Genomic DNA, 24,960 nt, shown 5'->3' on the forward strand with positions numbered 1-24,960 from the left:
ACAGTCATGGCCAAAAGTATTGACACCCCTGCAATTCTGTCAGATAATACTCAGTTTCTTCCTGAAAATGATTGCAAACACAAATTCTTTGGTATTATTATCTTCATTTAATTTGTCTTAAATGAAAAAACACAAAAAGAATTGTCCTAAAGCCAATTTGGATATAATTCCACACCAAACATAAAAAAGAGGGTGGACAAAAGTATTGGCACTGTTCGAAAAATCATGTGATGCTTCTCTAATTTGTGTAATTAACAGCACCTGTAACTTACCTGTGGCATCTAACAGGTGTTGGCAATAGCTAAATCACACTTGCAGCCAGTTGACATGGATTAAAGTTGACTCAACCTCTGTCCTGTGTCCTTGTGTGTACCACATTGAGCATGGAGAAAAGAAAGAAGACCAAAGAACTGTCTGAGGACTTGAGAAACCAAATTGTGAGGAAGCATGAGCAATCTCAAGGCTACAAGTCCATCTCCAAAGACCTGAATGTTCCTGTGTCTACCGTGCGCAGTGTCATCAAGAAGTTTAAAGCCCATGGCACTGTGGCTAACCTCCCTAGATGTGGACGGAAAAGAAAAATTGACAAGAGATTTCAACGCAAGATTGTGTGGATGTTGGATAAAGAACCTCCACTAACATCCAAACAAGTTCAAGTTGCCCTGCAGTCCGAGGGTACAACGGTGTCAACCCGTACTATCCGTCGGCATCTGAATGAAAAGGGACTGTATGGTAGGAGACCCAGGAAGACTCCACTTCTTACCCCGAGACATAAAACAGCCAGGCTGGAGTTTGCCAAAACTTACCTGAAAAAGCCTAAAACATTTTGGAAGAATGTTCTTTGGTCAGATGAGACAAAAGTAGAGCTTTTAGGGCAAAAGCATCAACATAGAGTTTACAGGAGAAAAAAGAGGCATTCAAAGAAAAGTACACGGTCCCTACAGTCAAACATGGCGGAGGTTCCCTGATGTTTTGGGGTTGCTTTGCTGCCTCTGGCACTGGACTGCTTGACCGTGTGCATGGCATTATGAAGTCAGAAGACTACCAACAAATTTTGCAGCATAATTTAGGGCCCAGTGTGAGAAAGCTGGGTCTACCTCAGAGGTCATGGGTCTTCCAGCAGGACAATAACCCAAAACACACTTCAAAAAGCACTAGAAAATGGTTTGAGAGAAAGCACTGGAGACTTCTAAGGTGGCCAGCAATGAGTCCAGACCTGAATCCCATAGAACACCTGTGGAGAGATCTAAAAATAGCACTTTGGAGAAGGCACCCTTCAAATATCAGGGACCTGGAGTAGTTTGCCAAAGAAGAATGGTCTAAAATTCCAGCAGAGCATTGTAAGAAACTCATTGATGGTTACCGGAAGCGGTTGGTGGCAGTTATTTTGGCTAAAGGTTGTGCAACCAAGTATTAGGCTGAGGGTGCCAATACTTTTGTCCGGCCCATTTTTGGAGTTTTGTGTGAAGTGATCAATGTTTTGCTTTTTGCTTCATTCTCTTTTGTGTTTTTTCATTTAAGACAAATTAAATGAAGATAATAATACCAAAGAATTTGTGTTTGCAATCATTTTCAGGAAGAAACTGAATATTATCTGACAGAATTTCAGGGGGATCAATACTTTTGGCCATGACTGTAATTGCCTCAATATAGCAATTCAAATAGTATAATGGCTCCCACTAGCTCACCACACAATATGATAACCCCTAGACAGCTTTCAAAATAGCATAATAATGGCCCACACATAGCTCTTCAAACACTATAACGGCCACCACATAGCCCTCTAAACAGTATAATGGCTCCAAAATATCACTCCAAACTGTAAAATGGCCCCCACAAAGCCCTCCAAATACTGTAAAAGCCCCCAGATAGCATTCCAAACAGTATAATGGCACCCACAGAACTCTCCAAACAGTATTACAGCCCCCCACATTGCCCTTTAAACACTATATTGGTCTCAACACAGATATCAAAATAATATAATTGGTCCCCACATAACCCTCCAAACAGTATAATGGCCCCCACACAGCCTTTCAATGAGCAAAATGGCCCCAAAAAGCCCTCCAATCAGTATGTCACCCACAAAACCTTCCATATAGTATAATTACCCCACACAGCCCACCACACAATATGATAGCCCCCAGATTGTTCCGGATTGGTCCATGAGCAAGGTCCTGTCCGACTGGACATGACCTGAACCTATAAAAGGTCCTCCGAGGCTCACGCCGGCGTGCTAATGTCATTTGATGTCGTGTGTATGTGGAGACTTCGCCGCTCTGTCAGCTGTGCGAGTGCCTAGCTTCCCTTAGAGAGGCAGGTTTTTCTTTTGGCTTGGCCTAGTTCCTGCCTCGGCCACATGTGCGGTTAACACGGGTCAGTTATGGGGAACAGTCAAACCCACCTGCTTTAATCCTTTTGGTTTCAGCTGGGTACTGCACACACCTCATTTAGTACCGCTCAGCGGCTAACTGAGCTTGGTACTCATATTTCTGCACCACTCGGTGGACAGCTGTATTAGTTTTACTTTTCTTTGCCACTCGGCAGTTAGCTGAGCTGGTATTCCTTTGCCAGTTCACACCACTCGGAGATGCTATCAGTCTGGTATCTTGCATTCAGTCCATACTGTGCGGAGTAAACACAGAGTGCTTTTTGGTGAACGATCATCGCATGGCTCAACCATTGTTTTCTAGCTGCAGGATAACATCTCTGCACGGTGGACCCCGGATTGCGATCGCACTAAGCATCGTCAACCCTAACACATACAGTACATCTCTCCAAATTGCATAACTGGCCCCACATAACCATCCAAAAAGTATAATGGCTCCCACAACAACTCTTATTGCAGTAGAATGATCTCCACAAAGTCCACAACACATTATAATGTTCCTCCACATTGCCCTCTAACAGTATAATGGTCCCCACATAGTCCCCCAAACTGTATAATAACACCCACAGAGCCCTACAAACAGTATAATGGTATCCCCAGAGCCCTACATAAAGCCACTACATAGCCCTCCAAATAGTATATTGGCCTCCACGTAGCCCTCCAAATAGTAAAAATGGCCCTGACATAGCCCTCTAAACAGTAAAATTTTTACCACAAAGTCTTCCATACAGTAAAATGACCACCACACTGCCCACTATACAGTATGATGACCTTAATTTAGATCTCTAAGTATTAAAATACTCACCTCTCCCCATTCCCCTACTTCTCCAATTTGTGCAGTTTATGGTTTGAAGCTCTGCACTGCAGGCGTGATGTTAAGACATCAGAGCTCAGATCCACAGAAAGAATGATGGAGGAAGGAGCTAGCAACTCCATGTTTCATAATTTCTTTCAACTGTATCAGCATCAAGGAAGCAGACACATTTGAAAATGTCATGCCAGGTGGGGTGGCTCCCAATTCACAGACCTCATAGCAGCCATGTGGTCTGTTACCATTAGCGGTATGCCACTGCTATGAATCAATTCGCTCAAAAAACACTATCAAAGTTGAGCATTTTAAAGAGTTTTTAGAACAACATATACACCTATGTAGATTACATCTATTTTAGAGAATGACTTTACATATTTCAGCAGGACAATGCTAAACCATATACTGCCTCCGCACAACATTATGGCATTGGAGAAGAAGAGTTTAGCTGATGAACTTACAGACCCAGCCTTTCACTAATAGAAAATATTTGATGCATTATGAAATGAAAAATCAAACCAAAAAGACCCAGGACTCTTGAACAGCTAGAATCCTACAACAGACAAGAGTGGGGCAATATTCAACTGGTCTCCTCATTTCCTAGATGTTTACAGACTGTTATAAAAGCAACAGCGGATGTTGCAAAATGGTAGACAACTTTTTTGAGATTTGCTGCTGTGGTCAGTTTCTAAATGAGTTACTATTGTTTTTTTGTGTGCAAATTGTCTCTTCAGAGAGGAAGCGAACTTGAACTGAAGTGCCACCTATTGGAAGTAGATTTCACTAGAGTTCAAGCCCCCTTCCTCTCTGAAGAGACAACTTGCATATTTATCTTTTCAGAAGGGCATTCAAGATGTTTAAGTCTCCTCATATTGGTGTACCAGGCCTAGAATGTCACTCTACACAATGAGAAACCTTATTTTTTTTTTCTTTTAATGAAATAAAAAAAATGTTGAACTTTATTCAATTGTGAATAAAAGAAGAGATTTCCAAATTATTGCTTTCTTGTTTTCTTTATATTGTAGCATTTCAACTTTTTTGGAATTGAGGTTGTAGATGAAATACTAATTTAATAACAAAAAATGCAATTCTCACTACTTTAGAAAAAGTATAAAAACAGCCTTGGATAGGAGTGTTATATCTAAATTCCAAATTTATCAAACACTATACAAGACTTACATATTGTAAATTTGGCTCTAATAAGCGCGATGCAAACACAAGGAAGTTGACATGAATTTTCCTCATGAAATATTCAGCTCTTTATGTTCTTTATAGCTGTAAAGTAGTAATGCAGAAAATAATCTTGCATAATCTGCAAAAGTATGTATCCCAAAAGTCCCCTATTGGTAACTACAGTGGGGCAAAAAAGTATTTAGTCAGTCAGCAATAGTGCAAGTTCCACCACTTAAAAAGATGAGAGGCGTCTGTAATTTACATCATAGGTAGACCTCAACTATGGGAGACAAACTGAGAAAAAAAAATCCAGAAAATCACATTGTCTGTTTTTTTTTCATTTTATTTGCATATTATGGTGGAAAATAAGTATTTGGTCAGAAACACGCAATCAAGATTTCTGGCTCTCACAGACCTGTAACTTCTTTAAGAGTCTCCTCTTTCCTCCACTCATTACCTGTAGTAATGGCACCTGTTTAAACTTGTTATCAGTATAAAAAGACACCTGTGCACACCCTCAAACAGTCTGACTCCAAACTCCACTATGGTGAAGACCAAAGAGCTGTCAAAGGACACCAGAAACAAAATTGTAGCCCTGCACCAGGCTGGGAAGACTGAATCTGCAATAGCCAACCAGCTTGGAGTGAAGAAATCAACTGTAGGAGCAATAATTAGAAAATGGAAGACATACAAGACCACTGATAATCTCCCTCGATCTGGTGCTCCACGCAAAATCCCACCCCGTGGGGTCAGAATGATCACAAGAACGGTGAGCAAAAATCCCAGAACCACACGGGGGGACCTAGTGAATGAACTGCAGAGAGCTGGGACCAATGTAACAAGGCCTACCATAAGTAACACACTACGCCACCATGGACTCAGATCCTGCAGTGCCAGACGTGTCCCACTGCTTAAGCCTGTACTTGTCCGGGCCCGTCTGAAGTTTGCTAGAGAGCATTTGGATGATCCAGAGGAGTTTTGGGAGAATGTCCTATGGTCTGATGAAACCAAACTGGAACTGTTTGGTAGAAACACAACTTGTCGTGTTTGGAGGAAAAAGAATACTGAGTTGCATCCATCAAACACCATACCTACTGTAAAGCATGGTGGTGGAAACATCATGCTTTGGGGCTGTTTCTCTGCAAAGGGGCCAGGACGACTGATCTGGGTACATGAAAGAATGAATGGGGCCATGTTTCGTGAGATTTGGAGTGAAAACCTCCTTCCATCAGCAAGGGCATTGCAGATGAAACGTGGCTGGGTCTTTCAACATGACAATGATCCAGAGCACACCGCCAGGGCAACGAAGGAGTGGCTTCGTAAGAAGCATTTCAAGGTCCTGAAGTGGCCTAGCCAGTCTCCAGATCTCAACCCTATAGAAAACCTTTGGAGGGAGTTGAAAGTCCGTGTTGCCAAGCGAAAAGCCAAAAACATCACTGCTCTAGAGGAGATCTGCATGGAGGAATGGGCCAACATACCAACAACAGTGTGTGGCAACCTAGTGAAGACTTACAGAAAACGTTTGACCTCTGTCATTGCCAACAAAGGATATATCACAAAGTATTCAGATGAAATTTTGTTTCTGACCAAATACTTATTTTCCACCATAATATGCAAATAAAATGAAAAAAAAACAGACAATGTGATTTTCTTGATTTTTTTTTCTCAGTTTGTCTCCCATAGTTGAGGTCTACCTATGATGTAAATTACAGACGCCTCTCATCTTTTTAAGTGGTGGAACTTGCACTATTGCTGACTGACTAAATACTTTTTTGCCCCACTGTATAAGCAAATAGAAATGCAGGGTGGGCCATTTATATGGATACACCTAAATACAATGGGAATGGTTGGTGATATCAACTTCCTGTTTGTGGCTCATTAGTATATGGGAGGTAGGACACTTTTCAAGATGGGTGGTGACCATGGTGGCCATTTTGAAGTCTGCCATTTTATTATTTTTTTAATGGGAAGAGGGTCATGTGACACATCAAGCTTATTGAGAATTTCACAAGAAAAGCAATGGTGTGCTTGGTTTAAACATAACTTTATTTTTTCATGAGTTCTTTACCAAGTTAATGACCACTTATAAAATGTGTTCAAAGTGCTGCCCATTGTGATGGATTGTCAATGCAAGCCCTCTTCTCCCACTCTTGACACACTGATAGCAACACCGCAGAAGAAACGTTAGCACAGGCATCCATTATCTGTTGTTTCAGAGGTTGCACATCTCGTATCTTCACAGAATAGACAATTGCCTTCAGATGACCCCAAAGATAAAAAGTCTAAGGGGGTCAGATCGGGAGACCTTGGTGGCCATTCAACTGGCCCACAATGAACAATGCACTTTCTTGGAAACTGTTCATGTAGGAATGCTCGGACCTGACACCCATAATTGATGATATGGTGTGGTATATGGGGTACAAAGAAAGTGGGAACATTCTTCATCAATGGAAACCTCAATGCCACTGGATATCCAAAATTGCTACATGATGATGTGTTGCCCTCTTTATGCACTGAAGATGGCATGTTCCCTGAGTTTATCCAGCAAGATGGTTCACCACCACATTATGGATGTCATATCTGAGCATTCCTACAAGGAATCTGACCCCCTTAGACTAGCATTTCTTCTGCGGTGTGGCTATCAGTGTGTCAAGAGCGGGAGAAGAGGGTTGCATTGACAATCCAACACAATGGGCAGCACTTTGAATTCATTTTATAAGTGGTCATAAACTTGTAAATAACTCATGAAAGAATAAAGTTATGCTAAAACCAAGCACACCATTGTTTTTCTTGTGAAATTCGCAATAAGTTTGATGTGTCACATGACCCTCTTCCCACTGGAAAAAAATAAAGTTGGATCCAAAATGGCCAACTTCAAAATGTCCACCATGTTCACCACAAATCTTGAAAAGTTTCCCCCCTCCCATATACTAACGTGCTACAAACAGGAAGCTGATATATCACCAACCATTCCAATTTTATTTAGGTGTATCCATATAAATGGCCCACCCTGTATATTATTTTTATCTGGAGCTTGTTAAAGAGAATGTATGATCAGAACATGACCTATTGTTTAACTCAGTTTTTTTGTTTACTGAATCTTTTTTATAAACATTTTTGTCTATGTCTATTTTTCATATCACAATTTTTATTAAAAACTAGCTGAAGAGCCCGGCGCTGCCCGGGCATAGTAACTAACTGTGGTTAGTTATAACAAATTATAATTATCCTCCATCCCATAGTCCCGTGCCCATATACCCATCATACATATCTACCATCCCATAGGCCCGTGCCCATATACCCATCATACATATCCTCCATCCCATAGGCCCGTGCCCATATACCCATCACACATCCTCCATCCCATAGGCCCATGCCCATATACCCATCACACATCCTACATCCCATAGTCCCATGCCCATATACCCATCATACATGTCCTCTATCTCATAGTCCTGTGCCCATATACCCATCATACATATCCGCCATCCCATAGTCCCGTGCCAATATACTCGTCATACATATCCTCCATCCCATAGTCCAATGCCCATATACCCATCATACATATCCTCCATCCCATAATCCTGTGCCCATATACCCATCATACATATCCTCCATCCCATAGTCGAGTGCCCATATACCCATCACACATCCTCCATCCCATAGTCCCATGCCCATATACCCATCATACATATTCTCCATCCCATAGTCCCATTCCCATATACCAATCATACATATTCGCCATCCCATAGTCGAGTGCCCATATACCCATCACACATCCTTCATCTCATAGTCCAATGCCCATATATCCATCATACCTATCCTCCATCCCATTGTCCCGTGCCCATATACCCGTCATGTACATATCCTCCATCCCATAGTCCTGTGCCCATATACCCATCACACATCCTCCATCCCTTAGTCCCGTGCCCATATACCCATCATACATATCCTCCATCCCATAGTCCAGTGCCCATATACCCATCACACATCCTCCATCTCATAGTCATCCACTATGAAATCATAATGAAGCGATGGGGCTTGCAACCTATGATGACATCAGCGTCGCCATGGCAACCATTGTGACATCATAATGAGGGGCGGGGCTTGATACGCACACACTGTTTCCCCATTATGCAGATAGGGGCATTATGACATCATAATGAGGGGCGGGGCTTGACGCACGCACACTTTTCCCCAGTATATAGATAGGGGCAAAATTGTTTGGTGAATTGGAATGCACGGGGTTAAAATTTCACCTCACAACAAAGCTTAGGACGCTCTCGGGGTCCAGATGTGTGACTGTGACAAATTTTGTGGCTGTAGCTGTGACGGTGCAGATGCCTATCCTGGACAAACACACACACACACACACACACACATACATACATACATACATACATACACACTTTGAGCTTTATATATTAGATTAAAATTAGACATCTTGCAATTTTCATACTGGACACTGACTTTTTTAGACTCTAACTTAATTTTGTTTCAGAACTGTGCTGAATATTGGTGAAAACAGCTGTAGATGAGTATAATAACCCAGTTGTACTGCAATTCAAATACATATATTTAAGCTTTTTTAAGTTATGAGAGTAGGTATGGCTATGACATTACCCATTGTGATTGGTGAATTCTGTGCTATCAGCAATATAGAAGCATTGCTTTTTATTTTAATCTTGCCTATGATGATAAGAATTGACTCTACGGGTGTGTGCACACGTTACGGATTCTGCTGCAGAATTTTCCACGCGGATTTGTCTAAATCCGCAGATATCTGCAGATTTTCTGCAGATTAGCCTGCGGTTTTCCCCTGCGGTTTGACACCTGTCATGGAGCAGGTGTCAAACCGCTGTGAAACCCGCACAAAGTGACATGCTGCGGATTTAAAACAGTAGCAAATTCGCGCGGAAAATTCCACACCGTGGGCACTGCGTTTTTCATTTTGCATTGCCTTAAATGGTACTGTACACCGCAGCATTAACTGCTGCGGATCCGCAGGACCAAATCCGCTGCAGATCCGCAGCAGAATCCGCAACGTGTGCACTCACCCTTAAGAAAAAAAGACAAAAAAGCAGGGCTCCACTTTTGAAAACTGTTTCTAAAATAAAATAGCATTTTGCCTATTTTAATTTAATTGCAAGATCACTAATTCAGTTTTTTTTAATACAGATTGAGATATGAGAAAAAAACTTTGGCAACACGTTATATGTAAAAACTTAATTTAAATAATTTTTTTTATAACACATTTCTTTTAACCCCTTAACACAATATCATGTACATGTACACCATTTCAGTGATAACTGTGGGAAGAGGTTTCTAGAACTAAGCTATTTCAATGTGCCACTAATGTCAGCTATATTACATTGCCAGAATCTGTGTCTAACAGCAGCATTTGGAACTAAGCTCCGATTGCTGCTGTTAGCCATTTAAATGCTGCTGTAAGTCACTGAAAGCAATATTTGAGTGGCACAGTTTCTTGTGCTCAAGCGCACCAGCTCCCTTTTTCCTTCATAAAGAAAAATATTTAGTTTCATATGTAAATGAGCACTCCATCGGCATATTCAAGGGCTCAGCACTATTCCACCCCTTCAATGTACAGGTCTTGCCCCTCCCCTTAGCTTGATTGACAGAGCTCAGTTTCCCAATAGTGAGCACTGCCTGAATTGAATCCTCGGATAAAGACATACACTGACACTGTAGGAGCCTAACAGATGAGTAGACACAAAGTGGGCAATTAATCAAAATTAGCAATTCTCTCAACAGTCTTGATGAGGGGGTCTTTTGGAGCAGACGCTCCTGATTCAATAGGAGAGTCACAACTCTTAATGACTCAGGCGAGGCATGTAGTGGTGGGCACCACTATGTTCGCCTAGCCACAAATCTTACTTCAGAATCCAGATTTGCCACCATTCATCATGAATTTGATGAGGGGGAGGTCACCACACCCTCTTCCGGACCTAGCTCTGCCCATTGCGCTGATGCTGAGTTGAGAATTGTGTGAAATTAGTTTGAAATGCCGCAGCTAATTTATTGACCAATCTACAGCTACATTCTCCAATAACAAACCACTGGCTGCCAGGAAAATGGAGAATAACTTTTAAAATTTTCATAATGACCTTTAAAACCTTGAACAACTTAGATCGCAGCTATCTGAAGGATCTACTCAAGACACCACTCCTTACCAACTGCTCAGACCAGCTGGCTAGAATGAACCCTAGACACATTTATATCAAAATTCAAAACACACCTGTTAGTTTGACGTTTAAAGGCACATGTGACACTTGCCCTCTACATCGGACGTTATACCAAACTGAATAATTTACTCCCCAGACTGTGCTTTGAGATTATTGTGAGAAAAGCACAATACAAATGTTTGTAAAAAACAGTCCCAAAAAGTAATTTCTTCTTTACACCAAGTACATTATTTGATTTATAATATGCCAGGCTGTTTCAATAAGTAGGTACTGTTTATTCCATTCTTAAAGCAATGAGTCTGAGAAAGCCCCTACATCTATGCATCTACATCTATGCATTGTAAAGATGCATGTGCATTTGATTTTGTTTTCAGATTTTGCACCAATCTCCCTCTTTGTTGCGGGGCATGTGACTGCTCCACACTGCATTTTGGCAGCTTTCTGTGATATCTACAGAGCATTTCATTTTCGTCAGGAGAAGGTTGCTAAACCTAGGGCAGGTGCAGCTGGGTGGAGGTTAGTGGGTAGATGGTAATAACAGTATGCAAGGTTGGGAGGAATTATTGCTAAGAATTCAGAGTTTAGTTTTACAGGAAATAAAGTACAAAACACAGGAGGCTACAGTGATGCTAAGTAGCACATTTCAAATTATAAAAAGCACTTTGGGCAACATTATAGAGCTATTTTAACTATTAACATGGCATTTTTAAAATATATCTTTTCATATTGTTAAACTCTTTTGAAAAAAACAATTCATGGCAATTTAAGACAATTTAAGCACGATAATAGCAGCAGTAACTACAGAACCCAGACCTTTAAAGGCCACAATCATCATACCAATTTATACACTGTCTATGAATTTAAAATTGTACTTTGCTTCATATTCTCCAATATTCTGCATGACTTTTAGAGCTATTGTGAAGTAGCAGGCAAAAAGATTGTTGCTTGATGAAAAGTCACTGCCAGAATCCATTAAACCTTCCGTAGAGGCAACTATTAAAATGATCATTACATTAATTTCCTTTTAAATACTGCTATTACAAATCTGATATTAATTTAATCTTATTAACCAGTAAATTATAGAACAAATATGGTAAGTATCCCTACAAGTTAAAATGGATAACCTTTCAAATATAGTAAATAGCTATTTCTATATATAAGTCTTTGAGAGCTGTTTGAAATGTTCATGATATAATCCTTAAATTGCTGGATTATAAAATTATAAAAAATGCTAGATGTGCTGAGTCTTGCACTACTTTGTGGTGTCCATCATATCATCCAAGCCATGCATTATAAACACTCTCTTTGCAAACATGTTAATCAAATGGTGCAGGGGTGGATATACCACTTGGGGCAGCCTGTGCAGCCACACAGAGGCCCAGAATGTAACGGGCCCAACTACTACCTCCAAAGCAGGTGGAATTGTGCCTTATGATGTGCTCTTGGAATGCAAAGGGCCCATATACTGTTCAATATGTAACTGCTCCTGACCCTGCTTTATTTTTTCTGGAATAAAGTCACTGCAGACAACTTTCTAGTTTTTAACAATTTTTTTCTGAGCTCCTTGTACACTTATCTAATACAGTAAGCAACTTCCACTGTCCCACTATGAGATCCTGTCGGCAATGACTTTGGTCTCTTCACTTCTTTGCACATGGAATGCTACCTGTTTTGCATATTATATGTGATGTATATGTATCTGGGTGCTCAGATGTGCTTGGCACTTGGCAAGCATTGCTCCACACGTGGCTGTTAATGCGTTAAATGCCACTGTAAAACTCTGACAGAAATCCCGCCCATCGGTGACACGGTCACATGATCATGGGTCACCAATGGGTTGGCATGACAACCAGAGGTCTCTAGCAGATCTCTATAGTTGTCATAGCCAGATTGCTATGAGCACCGCCCTGTGGTCGACGCTCATAGCAAGTGAGCAATTCAGCTACATACTGGTAATCTGACCATCACCTGTATGTAGCAGAGTCAATCGGATTATGGCAGCTTCTCATCTCCCATGGAGACTATTGAAGCATGCCAAAGGTAAGAAAAATGTTTTTAAAAATTTAAAAAAAATCAAAAAATCAAAACGATCAAATCATCCTCCATTCACCTCATTCAAAATAAAAAAATAAAAAATAAAGATGCACATAGTTGATATTGCCACGTTCACAATCGCCCAATCTATCAATATAAAAAAATTAACCTGATTGCTAAACAGCATAACGAGAAAAAATGTAAAAATGCCAGAATTATGTTTTTTGCTCACCGCAACATTGCATTAAAATGCAATAACGGGCGATCAAAATTTCATATCTGCACCAAAATGGCATAATTAAAAATGTCAGCTCAGCATGCAAAAAATAAGCCCTCACCCAACCCGAGATCACGAAAAATGGAGATGCTACAGATATTGGAAAATTGCGCTTTTATTTACAAACTTTGGAATTTTTTTTCACCACTTAAATAAAAAAGAATCTATACAGTCATATGTAAAAGTTTGGGCACCCCTATTAATGTTATCCTTTTTTCTTTATAACAATTTTGGTTTTTGCAACAGCTATTTCAGTTTCATATATCTAATAACTGATGGACTCAGTTATATTTCTGGATTCAAATGAGGTTTATTGTACTAACAGAAAATGTGCAATCTGCATTTTAACAAAATTTGACCGGTGCAAAAGTATGGGCACATCAACATAATAGTGACATTAATATTTCGTAGATCCTCCTTTTACAAAAGTAATAGCCTCTAGTCGCTTCCTGTAGCTATTAATGAGTTCATGGATCCTGGATGAAGGTATTTGTGACCATTCCTGTTTACAAAACAATTCCAGTTCAGTTAAGTTTGATGGTCGCCGAGCATGGACAGCCCGCTTCAAATCATCCCACAGATGTTCAATGATATTCAGGTCTGGGGACTGGGATGGCCATTCCAGAACATTGTAATTGTTCCTCTGCATGAATGCCTGAGTAGATTTGGAGCGGTGTTTTGAATAATTGTCTTGCTGAAATATCCATCCCCTGCGTAACTTCAACTTCGCCACTGATTCTTGCACATTATTGTCAAGAATCTGCTGATACTGAGTTGAATCCATGCGACCCTCAACTTTAACAAGATTCCCGGTGCTGGCATTGGCCACACAGCCCCAAAGCATGATGGAACCTCCACCAAATTTTACTGTGGGTAGCAAGTGTTTTTCTTGGAATGCTATGTTTTTTAGCCTCCATGCATAACGCCTTTTTGTATGACCAAACAACTCAATCTTTGTTTCATCAGTCCACAGGATCTTCTTCCAAAGTGTAACTGGCTTGTCCAAATGTGCTTTTGCATACCTCAGGCGACTCTATTTGTGGCGTGCTTGCAGAAACGGCTTCTTTCGCATCACTCTCCCATACAGCTTCTCCTTGTGCAAAGTGCGCTGTATTGTTGACCGATGCACAGTGACACCATCTGAAGCAAGATGATGCTGCAGGTCTTTGGAGGTGGTCTGTGGATTGTCCTTGACTGTTCTCACCATTCTTCTTCTCTGCCTTTCTGATATTTTTCTTGGCCTGCCACTTCTGGGCTTAACAAGAACTGTACCTGTGTTCTTCCATTTCCTTACTATATTCCTCACAGTGGAAACTGACAGGTTAAATCTCTGAGACAACTTTTTGAATCCTTCCCCTGAAAAGCTATGTTGAATAATCTTTGTTTTCAGATCATTTGAGAGTTGTTTTGAGGAGCCCATGATGCCACTCTTCATAGGAGAATCAAATAGGAGAACTACTTGCAAGTGGCCACCTTAAATACCTTTTCTCATGATTTGATACACCTGGCTATGAAGTTCAAAGCTCAATGAGGTTACAAAACCAATTTAGTACTTCAGGAAGTCAGTAAAAAGTAGTTAGGAGTGTTCAAATCAAGAAAATGATAAGGGTGCCCAAACTTTTGCACTGGTCAAATTTTGTTTAAATGCAGATTGCACATTTTCTGTTAGTACAATAAACCTCATTTGAATCCAGAAATATAACTGAGTCCATCAGTTATTAGATATATGAAACTGAAATAGCTGTTGCAAAAACCAAAATTGTTATAAAGAAAAAAGGTTAACATTAATAGGGGTGCCCAAACTTTAACATATGACTGTATATGTTTGGTGTCCATGAACTTGTAATAACCTGGAGAATAATAATGGCAGGTCAGTTTTAGCATTTAGTGAACATGGTGAAAAAAAACAACGATGGGATTGCACTTTTTTGCAATTTCACCTCACTTGGAATTTTTTTCCCATTTTCGAGTACATGACATGGTAAAACCAATGGTGTTGTTCAAAAGTACAGCTAGCCCAGCAAAAATCAAGACCTCACATGACCATTTTGAACAAAAAATAAAAAAGTTAACGCTCTGGGAAAAAGGGGAGCAAAAAAATTAAAATGCAATACCAAAAATATCTCTTGACGTTAAGAGGATAAGCTTGAATCCCTGCCCCACATGTTTAGCACATGTTACACAGCCAATAAACATGCGGGCATTGTCTGCCAGTCACTGGAATGCCGTAGCCATCTTGGTAGTGGCATTTCTGTTATTATTATGACCATCCTTAAGTTTTTTCCTGGCTTGCACTATGTGCAGAGTCTTTATGAATGTAGAAGTACCACAAAAACACTTTGTTCACAATATTTGAATGAGGTACTACAATCTGATACCTTGAAGGGTATATGGAAGAAACTGCTTGTAATTTTGGCAGGGTTTGCACTTAGTGCATAACCTTTATGAGTCTAGGAGTACCACTACATGACAATTTGAACAGAATGTGTATGATGCCCTCCTTTTTGTCTAATACAGGGTGCATCTGAGTCCCTCAGAGTCCCTAATTTTTGGCTTTTGCAATTCTTGTTTCCTTTGTGGCATTCTCATGTGGTGTATGGCTGTGGGTTGTACTCCTGACAGAGTATGATGTATCTTATGGTGGCCAAGCTTTCTGTCAGCAGAAGAGTCTTTCCTTCTCAAATTAAATACACACAGGAAACTTCATAATGCAATGTTTGCACAGTAATTGCCTCTTAACAGAAGATGATGATGGTGGTAGTAGTTGGTGCATTTGAGCCCCAGTCATGAAGCAGCTGAAAGAATTTGAATTTGATGATTGCTGTGTACCTGCAGACAGGCAGATCTTAGTAACCTCTGGTTCTATTAAGTTTGAATATCTCTTCTATCTCTTCTTCAGGAATGTGCTCTGTTTCTGCCCTGAGGTAATTCTTCCTCCTAGAGGTGCAATGGTAGTCTTCCCCATTTGAAGACTATTAACTCCCCACATCATGACAGATCGGTTTTTAAGCAAAGCCGGCAGGGAGAAAGTAGGTATTTCCTTCACCTACAAAATGGCTTCCTATTCGCAAGATATTCGGCCACCAACTGCCACTTCAAATTTAAAACTATCCCCCTTCTATGTGACTGTAGAGCTGCAGTCATTGGCTGACTGCCCTGAGGTGTTTTTCCAGACCCATCTGCATATTAAACAGAGCTGGGTCACCTGATCAAGCCTGGGAGGAGAAGATTAATGTATTTAAAATGCACAGTCCACATAAAAATTCACAGCATTTACTTGAAAACAGACTATACAGCGCTGGCAAAAATTAAGAGACCACTGTAAAATTTTCAGTTTGTCTGATTTTTCTCTATATAGGTATATTTTTGAGTAAAATGTAAATTGCTTTTCTATTCTATAAACTACTAACAACATGTCTTCAATTTTCCAAGCACTAAATGTATTTATTTTCAGAAAATGAGAAATGATCAAAAGAACAAAAAATGCAGTGCTTGCAGACCTCAAATAATGCTAAGAAAACAAGATCATAATAATTTAGAAACAACAATACTAATGTGTTAACTCAGGAAGAGTTCAGAAATCAATATTTTGTGGAATAACCATGATTTTTAATTACAGATTTCATGTGTCTTGGCATGCTTTCCACCAGTTTTTCATACTGCTTTTGGGTGACATTATGCCACTACTGGTACAAAAATTTAAGCAGTTTTATTTATTTTTCTTCTTTGTTTCATGGCTTGTGACTATCCATTTTCCTCTTGATTACATTCCAGAGGTTTTCAATGGGGTTCAGATCAGGAGATTTGGCTGGCCATGACAAACCTGCCCAATTCCAGCCTTGTTGAAGCATCCCCAGATCATCACTGATCCTCCACCAAATTTCACAGTGGGTGCAAGACACGGTGGCTTGTACGCCTCTCCAGGTCTCCGCCTAACCATTAGATCAGGGGTCCCTAACCACCGATCCGCGGCCCAGGACCAGGCCGTTGCAGTGCTCTTGCCCGTCCATGGAGCTGGAGACAAGGGGAGTCGGTGGCTGTAGCACTGTAGTGACAGCTGCAACCGCCGTCTTCCAGAACACATGGATACTCACGCACAGTTCCTGCATCCCTGTCCCTGTCGGCGCGGCGGCTTCATCCAGCACTGAGAGGTCATGTGCTACCGCTCATTTAAGGTCATGAATATGGATGCCACTCCTCTCCCACAGGTGTGGCGTCCATATTCAAGACCTTAAATGTGCGGTACCACGTGACCGCTCTGCACAGGAAGAAGCTGATGCACCAGGATAGAAATGCAGGGAAGTTCAGCAGCCACAGTGTGAGTGTAAGTATGATGGGGGAGAGGATGGGGAGGACGGGGAAGCCCAGCCATGCATACAAGAATGGGAGCGGAGCCATATATACAAGGGTGGGAGGGTGGGAGTGGAGCCATGTATACAGGATGGGAGCAGAGCCATGTATACAGGATGGGAGACTGGGAGCGGAGCCATGTATACAGGATGGGAGGGTGGGAGCAGAGCCATGTATACAGGATGGGAGGGTGGGAGCAGAGCCATGTATACAGGATGGGAGAGTGGGAGCAGAGCCATGTGGATGGGAGCAGAGCCATGTATACAAGGATGGGAGGGTGGGAGCAGAGCCATGTATACAGGATGGGATTACATGTGTGGGGCCATTATATATATGGGGGATTACATGTGTGGGGCCTTCATATATATGGGGGATTACATGTGTGGGGCCATCATATATATGGGGGATTACATGTGTGGGGCCATCATATATATGGGGATTACATGTGTGGGGCCATCATATATATGGGGGATTACTTGTGTGGGGTCATCATCTATATGGGGGATTACATGTGTGGTACCATCTTTCTATACATGGGAGTATTATATGTGTGGTACCATCTTTCTTTACATGGGGGATTATATGTGTGGTGCCATCTTGTTATATATGGGGGATTATATGTGTGGGACCATCCTGCTATACATGGGGGGATTATATGTGTGGTGCCATCTTGCTATACATGGGGGATTATATGTGTGGGACCATCTTGCTATACATGGGGGATTATATGTGTGGGACCATCTAGCTATACATGGGAGTATTATATGTGTGGGACCATCTTTCTTTACATGGGGGATTATATGTGTTGTACACCTTTTGAATATTTGTCAAATATGGGATCATCTTGTTACAGGAAAACAAGCCCAGTGCTCCCACTGATACAGGGAAACAAGCCCGGTGCTTCCAGTCATTCAAAACTTATGGTGAATTGAATCACATTCACATTATAAATGTTATATTAAATGATAAGTATGCACTGACTACTAAGCTACAACCCGTCCATAGCCCTGCCCCCTTACGACCAAAGCCCCACCCCTGCCACACCTCCATCCCCACCCTGCCGGGCCATGAAAGAATGGTCTTGCATGAAGCCGGTCCCTGGTGCAAAAAAGGTTGGGGACCACTGCATTAGATGACCAGGTGTTGGGTAAAGCTGAAAACCGGATTACTTACCGGTAATACTCTTTTGTAGAGTCCACGACAGCACCCACTGAGAGAGGGGATCCGCCCCAGGAACAGGAAACCTACAGAGAGATAAATGGGGCGGTCCCCCTCGCTCCCTCAGTTTGTATTACCGAGAACAACGGAGCAACCGCCATACATGTTTTAGTCATTTTGCTTGGGCGATTCATTTATCTTACCCCTATGCAGTTTTAAGCTTACTAAGTTTAATCACATATCTAACTTAAATCATAATCTCCACCACCAAGGAGACCCATGTGTGAAAAAATTCTTACGGGAGGGAAGTGAGCGGGTGCTGTCGTGGACTCTACAAAAGAGTATTACCGGTAAGTAATCCGGTTTTTCCTCTTCGCCACGACAGCACCCACTGAGAGATTTTCAGAGATAATCACTTGGGCGGGCACACCGTGTTAAGGACTGATCTACCAAAAGTTAGATCCTCGGTAGAGGACAAATCTAGTCTATAGTGACTATAAAAGGTAGATGGAGAAGACCAGGTTGCAGCCTTACATATTTGTTCAATTGGGACGTTCGCCCTCTCGGCCCAGGAGGATGATATGGCTCTAGTAGAGTGCGCCTTAATCCCCAGTGGAGGGTCTTCTCCTTTTGTCAGATACGCCATTGTGATCGCATCTCTAATCCATCTGGATATCGTGCCTGATGTAACTGCAGACCCCTTCCTGCTGCCCTGGAATGAGACAAAAAGAGACCTACTCTGCCTCCAGGGACTGGTCCTATCAAGGTAGGCTAGCACAGCTCTCTTCACATCTAAGGTGTGATATTTCTCCTCGTCCTGTGTTGACGGGTTCTCATAGAATGAAGGTAGGCATATCTCTTGAGACCTATGAAATTTAGTTGCCCGTTTGGGCAGATAGGACGGGTCCGTCTTTAAAATGAGACTGTCTCGTGTTGTTGACAGGAACGGTGGGTCTACTGACAGAGCATGAAGATCACTCACTCTCCTGGCCGATACTAAGGCCACCAGCATAGCCGTTTTCAATGAGAGGCACTTTACTGATGCTGAGCTTATGGGCTCGAATGGTGCCTGAGTGAAGGCATCCAAAACTAAAGTAAGGTTCCACGCTGGAAGTCGAGGCACATGCACCGGTTCTGCTCGTTGACAGGCCGAGATAAACCGAGTCACCCATCTATTTGCTGCCACGTTATAGTTAAACAGGGCTCCTAGGGCTGACACGTGGACCTTAAGAGTGCTTACTGAGAGTCTAAGTTCTCGGCCTCTTTGTAGAAACTCTAGAATGGCCGTAATGGGTACTTCACCAGCTAGTTTTGTTGGGTGAAAGGCCAGGAACTTCCTCCACACCTTAGCATAAATTTTTGTCGTGGACTCCTTCCTGCTTTGTAGCAGGGTATTGATTAGGTTCCTTGAGAAACCCTTCTGCCTCAGTAGCTCCCTTTCAAATTCCAGGCCGCTAGGTGCAGGGCTTTGGCCTGTGGATGGTAGCAGGGTCCCTGCGAGAGAAGATTCTGGTGCAGCGGCAGGATCCACGGGTCGGTTACCGACATGGCTCTCAGCCATGAAAACCACGGTCTTTTTGGCCAAAACGGGGCTATCAAGATGACCCTCGCCCTCTCCTGTCTTATTTTCCTGACTACTGTTGGTAGTAGCACCATCGGAGGAAAGGCATAGGCTAGTTGGAATGCCCAGGGTGTTTGGAGGGCATCTAGAATATCTGGGTTGTCCGACCTGTAGAGAGAAGCGAACCTTTTTACGCGCCTGTTGGCTCTGGTTGCGAATAGGTCTATCTCCGGTCTGCCCCATTCTGACGCTATCATTTCGAACACGTCTCTGCTGAGGACCCACTCTCCCTGGTATAGGGCCTGGCGACTGAGATAGTCTGCTCGGGAGTTGTCCACTCCTCTTATATGGAGCGCTGACAAGGAGAGAAGATGGACCTCGGCCATCTCCAGAATCTTTCCCGCGATAGACATCAGTGGCATTGACCGCGTGCCTCCTTGCCGGTTTATATAGGCCACTGCGGTGGTATTGTCTGTCTGGATCCTTACGTGGGCGCCTCTCAACTGTGGAAGGAAGCGAGATATCGCATAAAAAATCGCTGTTAGCTCCTTTACATTAGAGGAGGCCTCTATTTCATTCTCCCGCCACCAGCCTTGTACCATGTGCTCCTCTAGGTGGGCTCCCCAACCTAAGGGGCTGGCATCTGTGGTGAGTATCTTGGAGGGAGTCACCCACCACTGTACTCCCTTCGATAGATTGGAAGGAATTAACCACCATTTTAGGGATTCAACCACCTCGGGCGATAGGGATATCTTCCCTTCCAGCCGCCCCTGCAGTCTATCTGTCTCCTGCAGAATAGCCCACTGTAGTCCTCTAGAGTGGAACTGAGCCCATTGCACCGCTGGAATGCATGATATTAGTGACCCCAGCAAGGACATGCCCTGTCTCAATGATATTACGGGTCTTCCTGTAGCATTCTGTACTTTGTCAATCATGGCCATTACTTTGGCGTTTGGCAGAAAGCACTCCTCAGTTACGGAGTCTACCTGCAGGCCCAAAAACCTTTGACAGGTCACTGGCTCCAGTCTGGATTTCTCCCAGTTAATTAGCCAACCCAGTGTTTGTAGGGATGAAATAATCCTAGCTATTCTTGCTTCACACTGTGAAACAGAATTCCCCACTATGAGTAGGTCGTCTAAATAAGGGACAACTAGGGTGTCATTCAGCCTTACATATGACATTACTTCCAGCATTAACTTGGTAAATACCCGAGGAGCCATGGATAGCCCGAAAGGCATTGCCGCAAACTGGAAATGCCGAATCCGACCTCTGAACCAGACTGCTACCCGCAGGAACCTTTGGTGCCCTCGATATATGGGGAGATGGTAGTAGGCGTCCTTTAGGTCCAAGACCGCCATATAACACCTGGGAAACAAAAGCTTTATTGCAGACTTAATCGACTCCATTTTAAACGACCTCAGTCTTAGGAAGGTATTAAGTTTCTTTAAATTTATTATAGTCCTGTAAGAACCATCTGGTTTTGGGACTAAGAATAGAGGAGAATAAAAGCCCATCCCTGTTTCGTCGTCTGGGACCTCCACTAGGACCTGTTTAGATAGCAGTATCGCAATCTCCATCTCCAGTGCTTCCTGCTGAGAACGGGACTTCATAGAAGTCAATAAGAAGGAGTTCGGTGGATACCGAACGAATTCTAATTTTAGGCCTGATGATACAATACTTAGGGCCCACAGGTTTGATGTCACCTTCATCCATTGGCGGCTGAATCTTAATAGCCTGCCACCTACCGGTATAACGGTTTTATCAGGATCTGTCTCCTCTGAAGGGACGTTTCCCGAATAGGTTGCCTCTTTGCTTGGGGTCCTTATTTCCCCAGCGGTCCTGAGGTCTAAAGTCTTTCTTTTTACCGAACGGCGGCTTCCTGTAGGCCCTCCTGTTGAACGGAACATACGGGTTAGGGAACCCCTTTTTCCTCTCCCCCGCTTTTGTCAAAATCTCATCCAGCTCTGTACCAAACAGGTACTTACCCTGGCAGGGTATAGCACACAATCTAGTTTTTGTTTGTGTGTCTCCTTTCCACCCCTTCAACCATAAGGCCCACCTGCCTGCATTGGTCAGTCCTGCCGCTCTAGCCGACAACCGGAGAGAATCCGCGGAGGAGTCGGAGAGGAAAGCCGCTGCTCCTTTAATGAGGGGCATAGAGGAAAGAAGCCTACTCCTAGCTACTCCATTTTTAATATTGTCCTCCAAGTCGTTCAGCCACACCAACATAGATCTTGCCGTACATGTGGCTGCTATTGCGGGCTTAAAGGCTGCCGTACAAGCTTCCCAAGATCTTTTGAGGAATGTATCGGTCTTACGATCCGAAGAATCAGCCAAAGTTCCCGAATCCTCCACCGGCAAGGAGGATCTACGGGAGGTAGAGGCCACTGCCGCATCCACCTTGGGGGCTCTCGACCAGGCCGTTAACTCCTCATCGTCAAAGGGATACTTACGCTTTGACGTTAAGGGGAGGAAGGTCCTCTGACCTTGTTTCTCCCATTCCCTCTTAACTAGGTCTTTTACAGCTGAGACCACTGGGAATGCTCGGATCTTTTTACGAGAAATACCCGCAAACATAATGTCCTGAGGGGTCTTGGGGTCCTTACTCTCCGGCAACCCCATGGTATTTCGGACAGACTTTACAAGATTACTGACACTGTCCGTGGGGAAACACGTCTGATCCTCATCCTCTGAGGAAAGGTATTCCTGGGACTTATCGGAATCTAGTTCTCCGGTATCTGACGGTGACCTGGACGCAAGCGAGACTCCTCCTTTAGGTGAACATATTTCTCTCATGGAGGAGTGACCCCCTAGACTACTGGAACCGCCTAAGGCCCGTAGTTCCTCTCTTATCATTGCCCGGATATCCTCCTTCTTTCGTGAGGATTCCTCCTGCAAGGCCTCCTCAACGCATGATTGGCATAATCTCTTTGGGTGGCCATCCGGGAGGGGCTGCGAACATAAGGCACACTCTCTATGTTTCGCCTTCTCTGTTCTTTTAGCCTAAAAGGGGTATGGACCAGAAAGAGAAGGCCATCAATTATCTAACCTGACCAAAAAACACTCACCCGTGAATTTCGTCAGCAACTACCGGCTGCGGTGTCCGGGACCCAGGCTGAGGCGAGGCATGGGACGACTTCCTTTCCTTACGTTTCTTCTCTACCGGCTCATCTTGTCTGGAAGGCCCAATGGATTCCTTCCTAGAGCTGCCACTTCTTCTGGTGCTATTGGATCTTCTCGTAGCACTGCTCTGTTGACTACCAAGTGGGGATACCACTGGCTGACCTAATGGGAGTGAAGCTGAGTCATCTAAGGACGACATGACTGCGCACTGGCGCTGTGTCTGTGGCTTCCTTTTAAAGCCTTTGCTATAGCTGCTCCTTTTTTTTTTTTTTTTTTTTTTCAGCCCCTACTGCGCATGCGCGGGCGTTGTCCCGTGGTCTCTGCCTTCAGCCTGAACCCGGAAGTCCTCCTCCACTTCCGGGTTGCCTCTCCTGCACTGGGTCACCGCAAATAGTGATGCGGCCGACGCATCGCGCGTCTGCGCCCTCTCCACGCACGGACTCCTCTCCTGTCCAGGTATGACTCCAGCAGCGCCGCTCAGCACACGCCGCACAAGCCCTTCTGCCACGGGGGGGCGCCGGCCTCAGTACGCCCGATGGCGTTCGTAATGCGTCCAACCCCGGGGGGGGGAGGGGGGGTATAGCCATCACCCCAGTGAGCTTTGGCACCACTTTCGCCTCCAGCCTCACCTGCATTACGCCAGCTCTGGGGGGGGATACCCCTCTCCGCCCGACGCTGCCTCCGGACCTGGGGCCCCTGCTGCTCATATTATGCAGGCAGGCGGCTACCAGACCAGGTATCCTCTTCTGCGGGTTCCTTCCTAGGAACAGGAAACCAAACTGAGGGAGCGAGGGGGACCGCCCCATTTATCTCTCTGTAGGTTTCCTGTTCCTGGGGCGGATCCCCTCTCTCAGTGGGTGCTGTCGTGGCGAAGAGGAAAAATAAGACTAATCAGAGAAGATAACCTTACTCCAGTCGTCTATGGTCCAATCCTTATGTTCTTTGGCAAACTTCAGCCTGTCTCTCCTTTGCTTCTCATTGATGAAAGCTTTTTTCTAGCTTTACATGACTTGAGCCCTGCTTCTAGGAGCCTTTTATGAACTGATCTTGCCGTGCACTTCACCCCAGCTGCCATTTGCCATTCCTTTTGTAGGTCACTTGATGTCATCCTGTGGTTGCTGAGTGACATTCAGAAAAGATGACGATCATCCCAGTCAGTGGACAGTCGTTTTCGCCCTCTGCCAGTCTGCAGCTTTGTTGTCCCCAATGTCTGCTGCTTGACCTTGTTGTAATGGATGCCATCTTAATTTTAAGGATGGAGGCAACATGACGCTCACTGTATCCCTCTGCTAGTAAAGCCAGAATTGAGCCCTTCTTTTCCTCACTCAAGACTTTTCTCTTCAACTCCTTTGGCATGGTAAAAAGTTATTTTTTCATTCCTATTACTTTTGGGATATTACTAGCACTTGTTTTGCCATCCAGCTTGTCCTACTGCAAGAGGATTTGTGAACACCACAGCAGGGTTTTTTTATATTTTCCTTCATTAAATAAGATTTGGTTCAGGTGATTGCCTAATCAGAAGCACATTAAATAGAATGAGGTGTACTCTGGTTGGAATTCTACTGACACTGGAATGAAATGGCTGTCAGACATGTAGAGACGCTGATTTTTATAAAACTGTGCAGTGGTCTCTTAAATTTTGCCAGAGCTGTATATCCCGTATCCCATAGAAATGGCCACTTTGAAGGATACCACACATTCATAAATTACACTGAAATTTACAATATTTTAGTGAAAAATTAACTTTTGGCTTACTTAAATTATTTATTTTTTTCAATCCTTTTTACATTTTGCTTACGTACAAGTCATTATACAGGAAATAATGTTTCTTAACATTTTGTTTTCCTATATATATATATATATATATACACACACACACAGTGCATT

General features: G+C 43.2%; 2 protein-coding genes across 3 annotated transcripts in view; both read right to left on the reverse strand.

Annotated features, from left to right (window-relative positions):
* Window positions 1-24,789, reverse strand: part of LOC141087809 (uncharacterized) — a 41,430-nt gene extending 16,641 nt beyond the window's left edge. Inside the window, exons 1-3 of the mRNA XM_073573653.1 lie at window positions 23,042-24,789; window positions 21,816-22,953; window positions 11,443-11,563 (exon numbers count right to left, since the gene is read on the reverse strand). Coding sequence (XP_073429754.1) covers window positions 11,443-11,563; window positions 21,816-22,953; window positions 23,042-23,272 — 1,490 coding nt within the window. The 5' untranslated portion in view covers window positions 23,273-24,789. The remainder of the gene's footprint in view (window positions 1-11,442; window positions 11,564-21,815; window positions 22,954-23,041) is intronic.
* Window positions 1-24,960, reverse strand: part of GRM8 (glutamate metabotropic receptor 8) — a 1,729,433-nt gene that overhangs the window by 628,457 nt on the left and 1,076,016 nt on the right. The gene's annotated exons all lie outside the window — the stretch shown is intronic.

Source organism: Dendrobates tinctorius, unplaced genomic scaffold (genome assembly GCF_039654945.1).
Source record: "Dendrobates tinctorius isolate UK_male_01 unplaced genomic scaffold, ASM3965494v1 ptg000035l, whole genome shotgun sequence".
NCBI classification, from domain to species: Eukaryota; Metazoa; Chordata; class Amphibia; order Anura; family Dendrobatidae; genus Dendrobates; species Dendrobates tinctorius.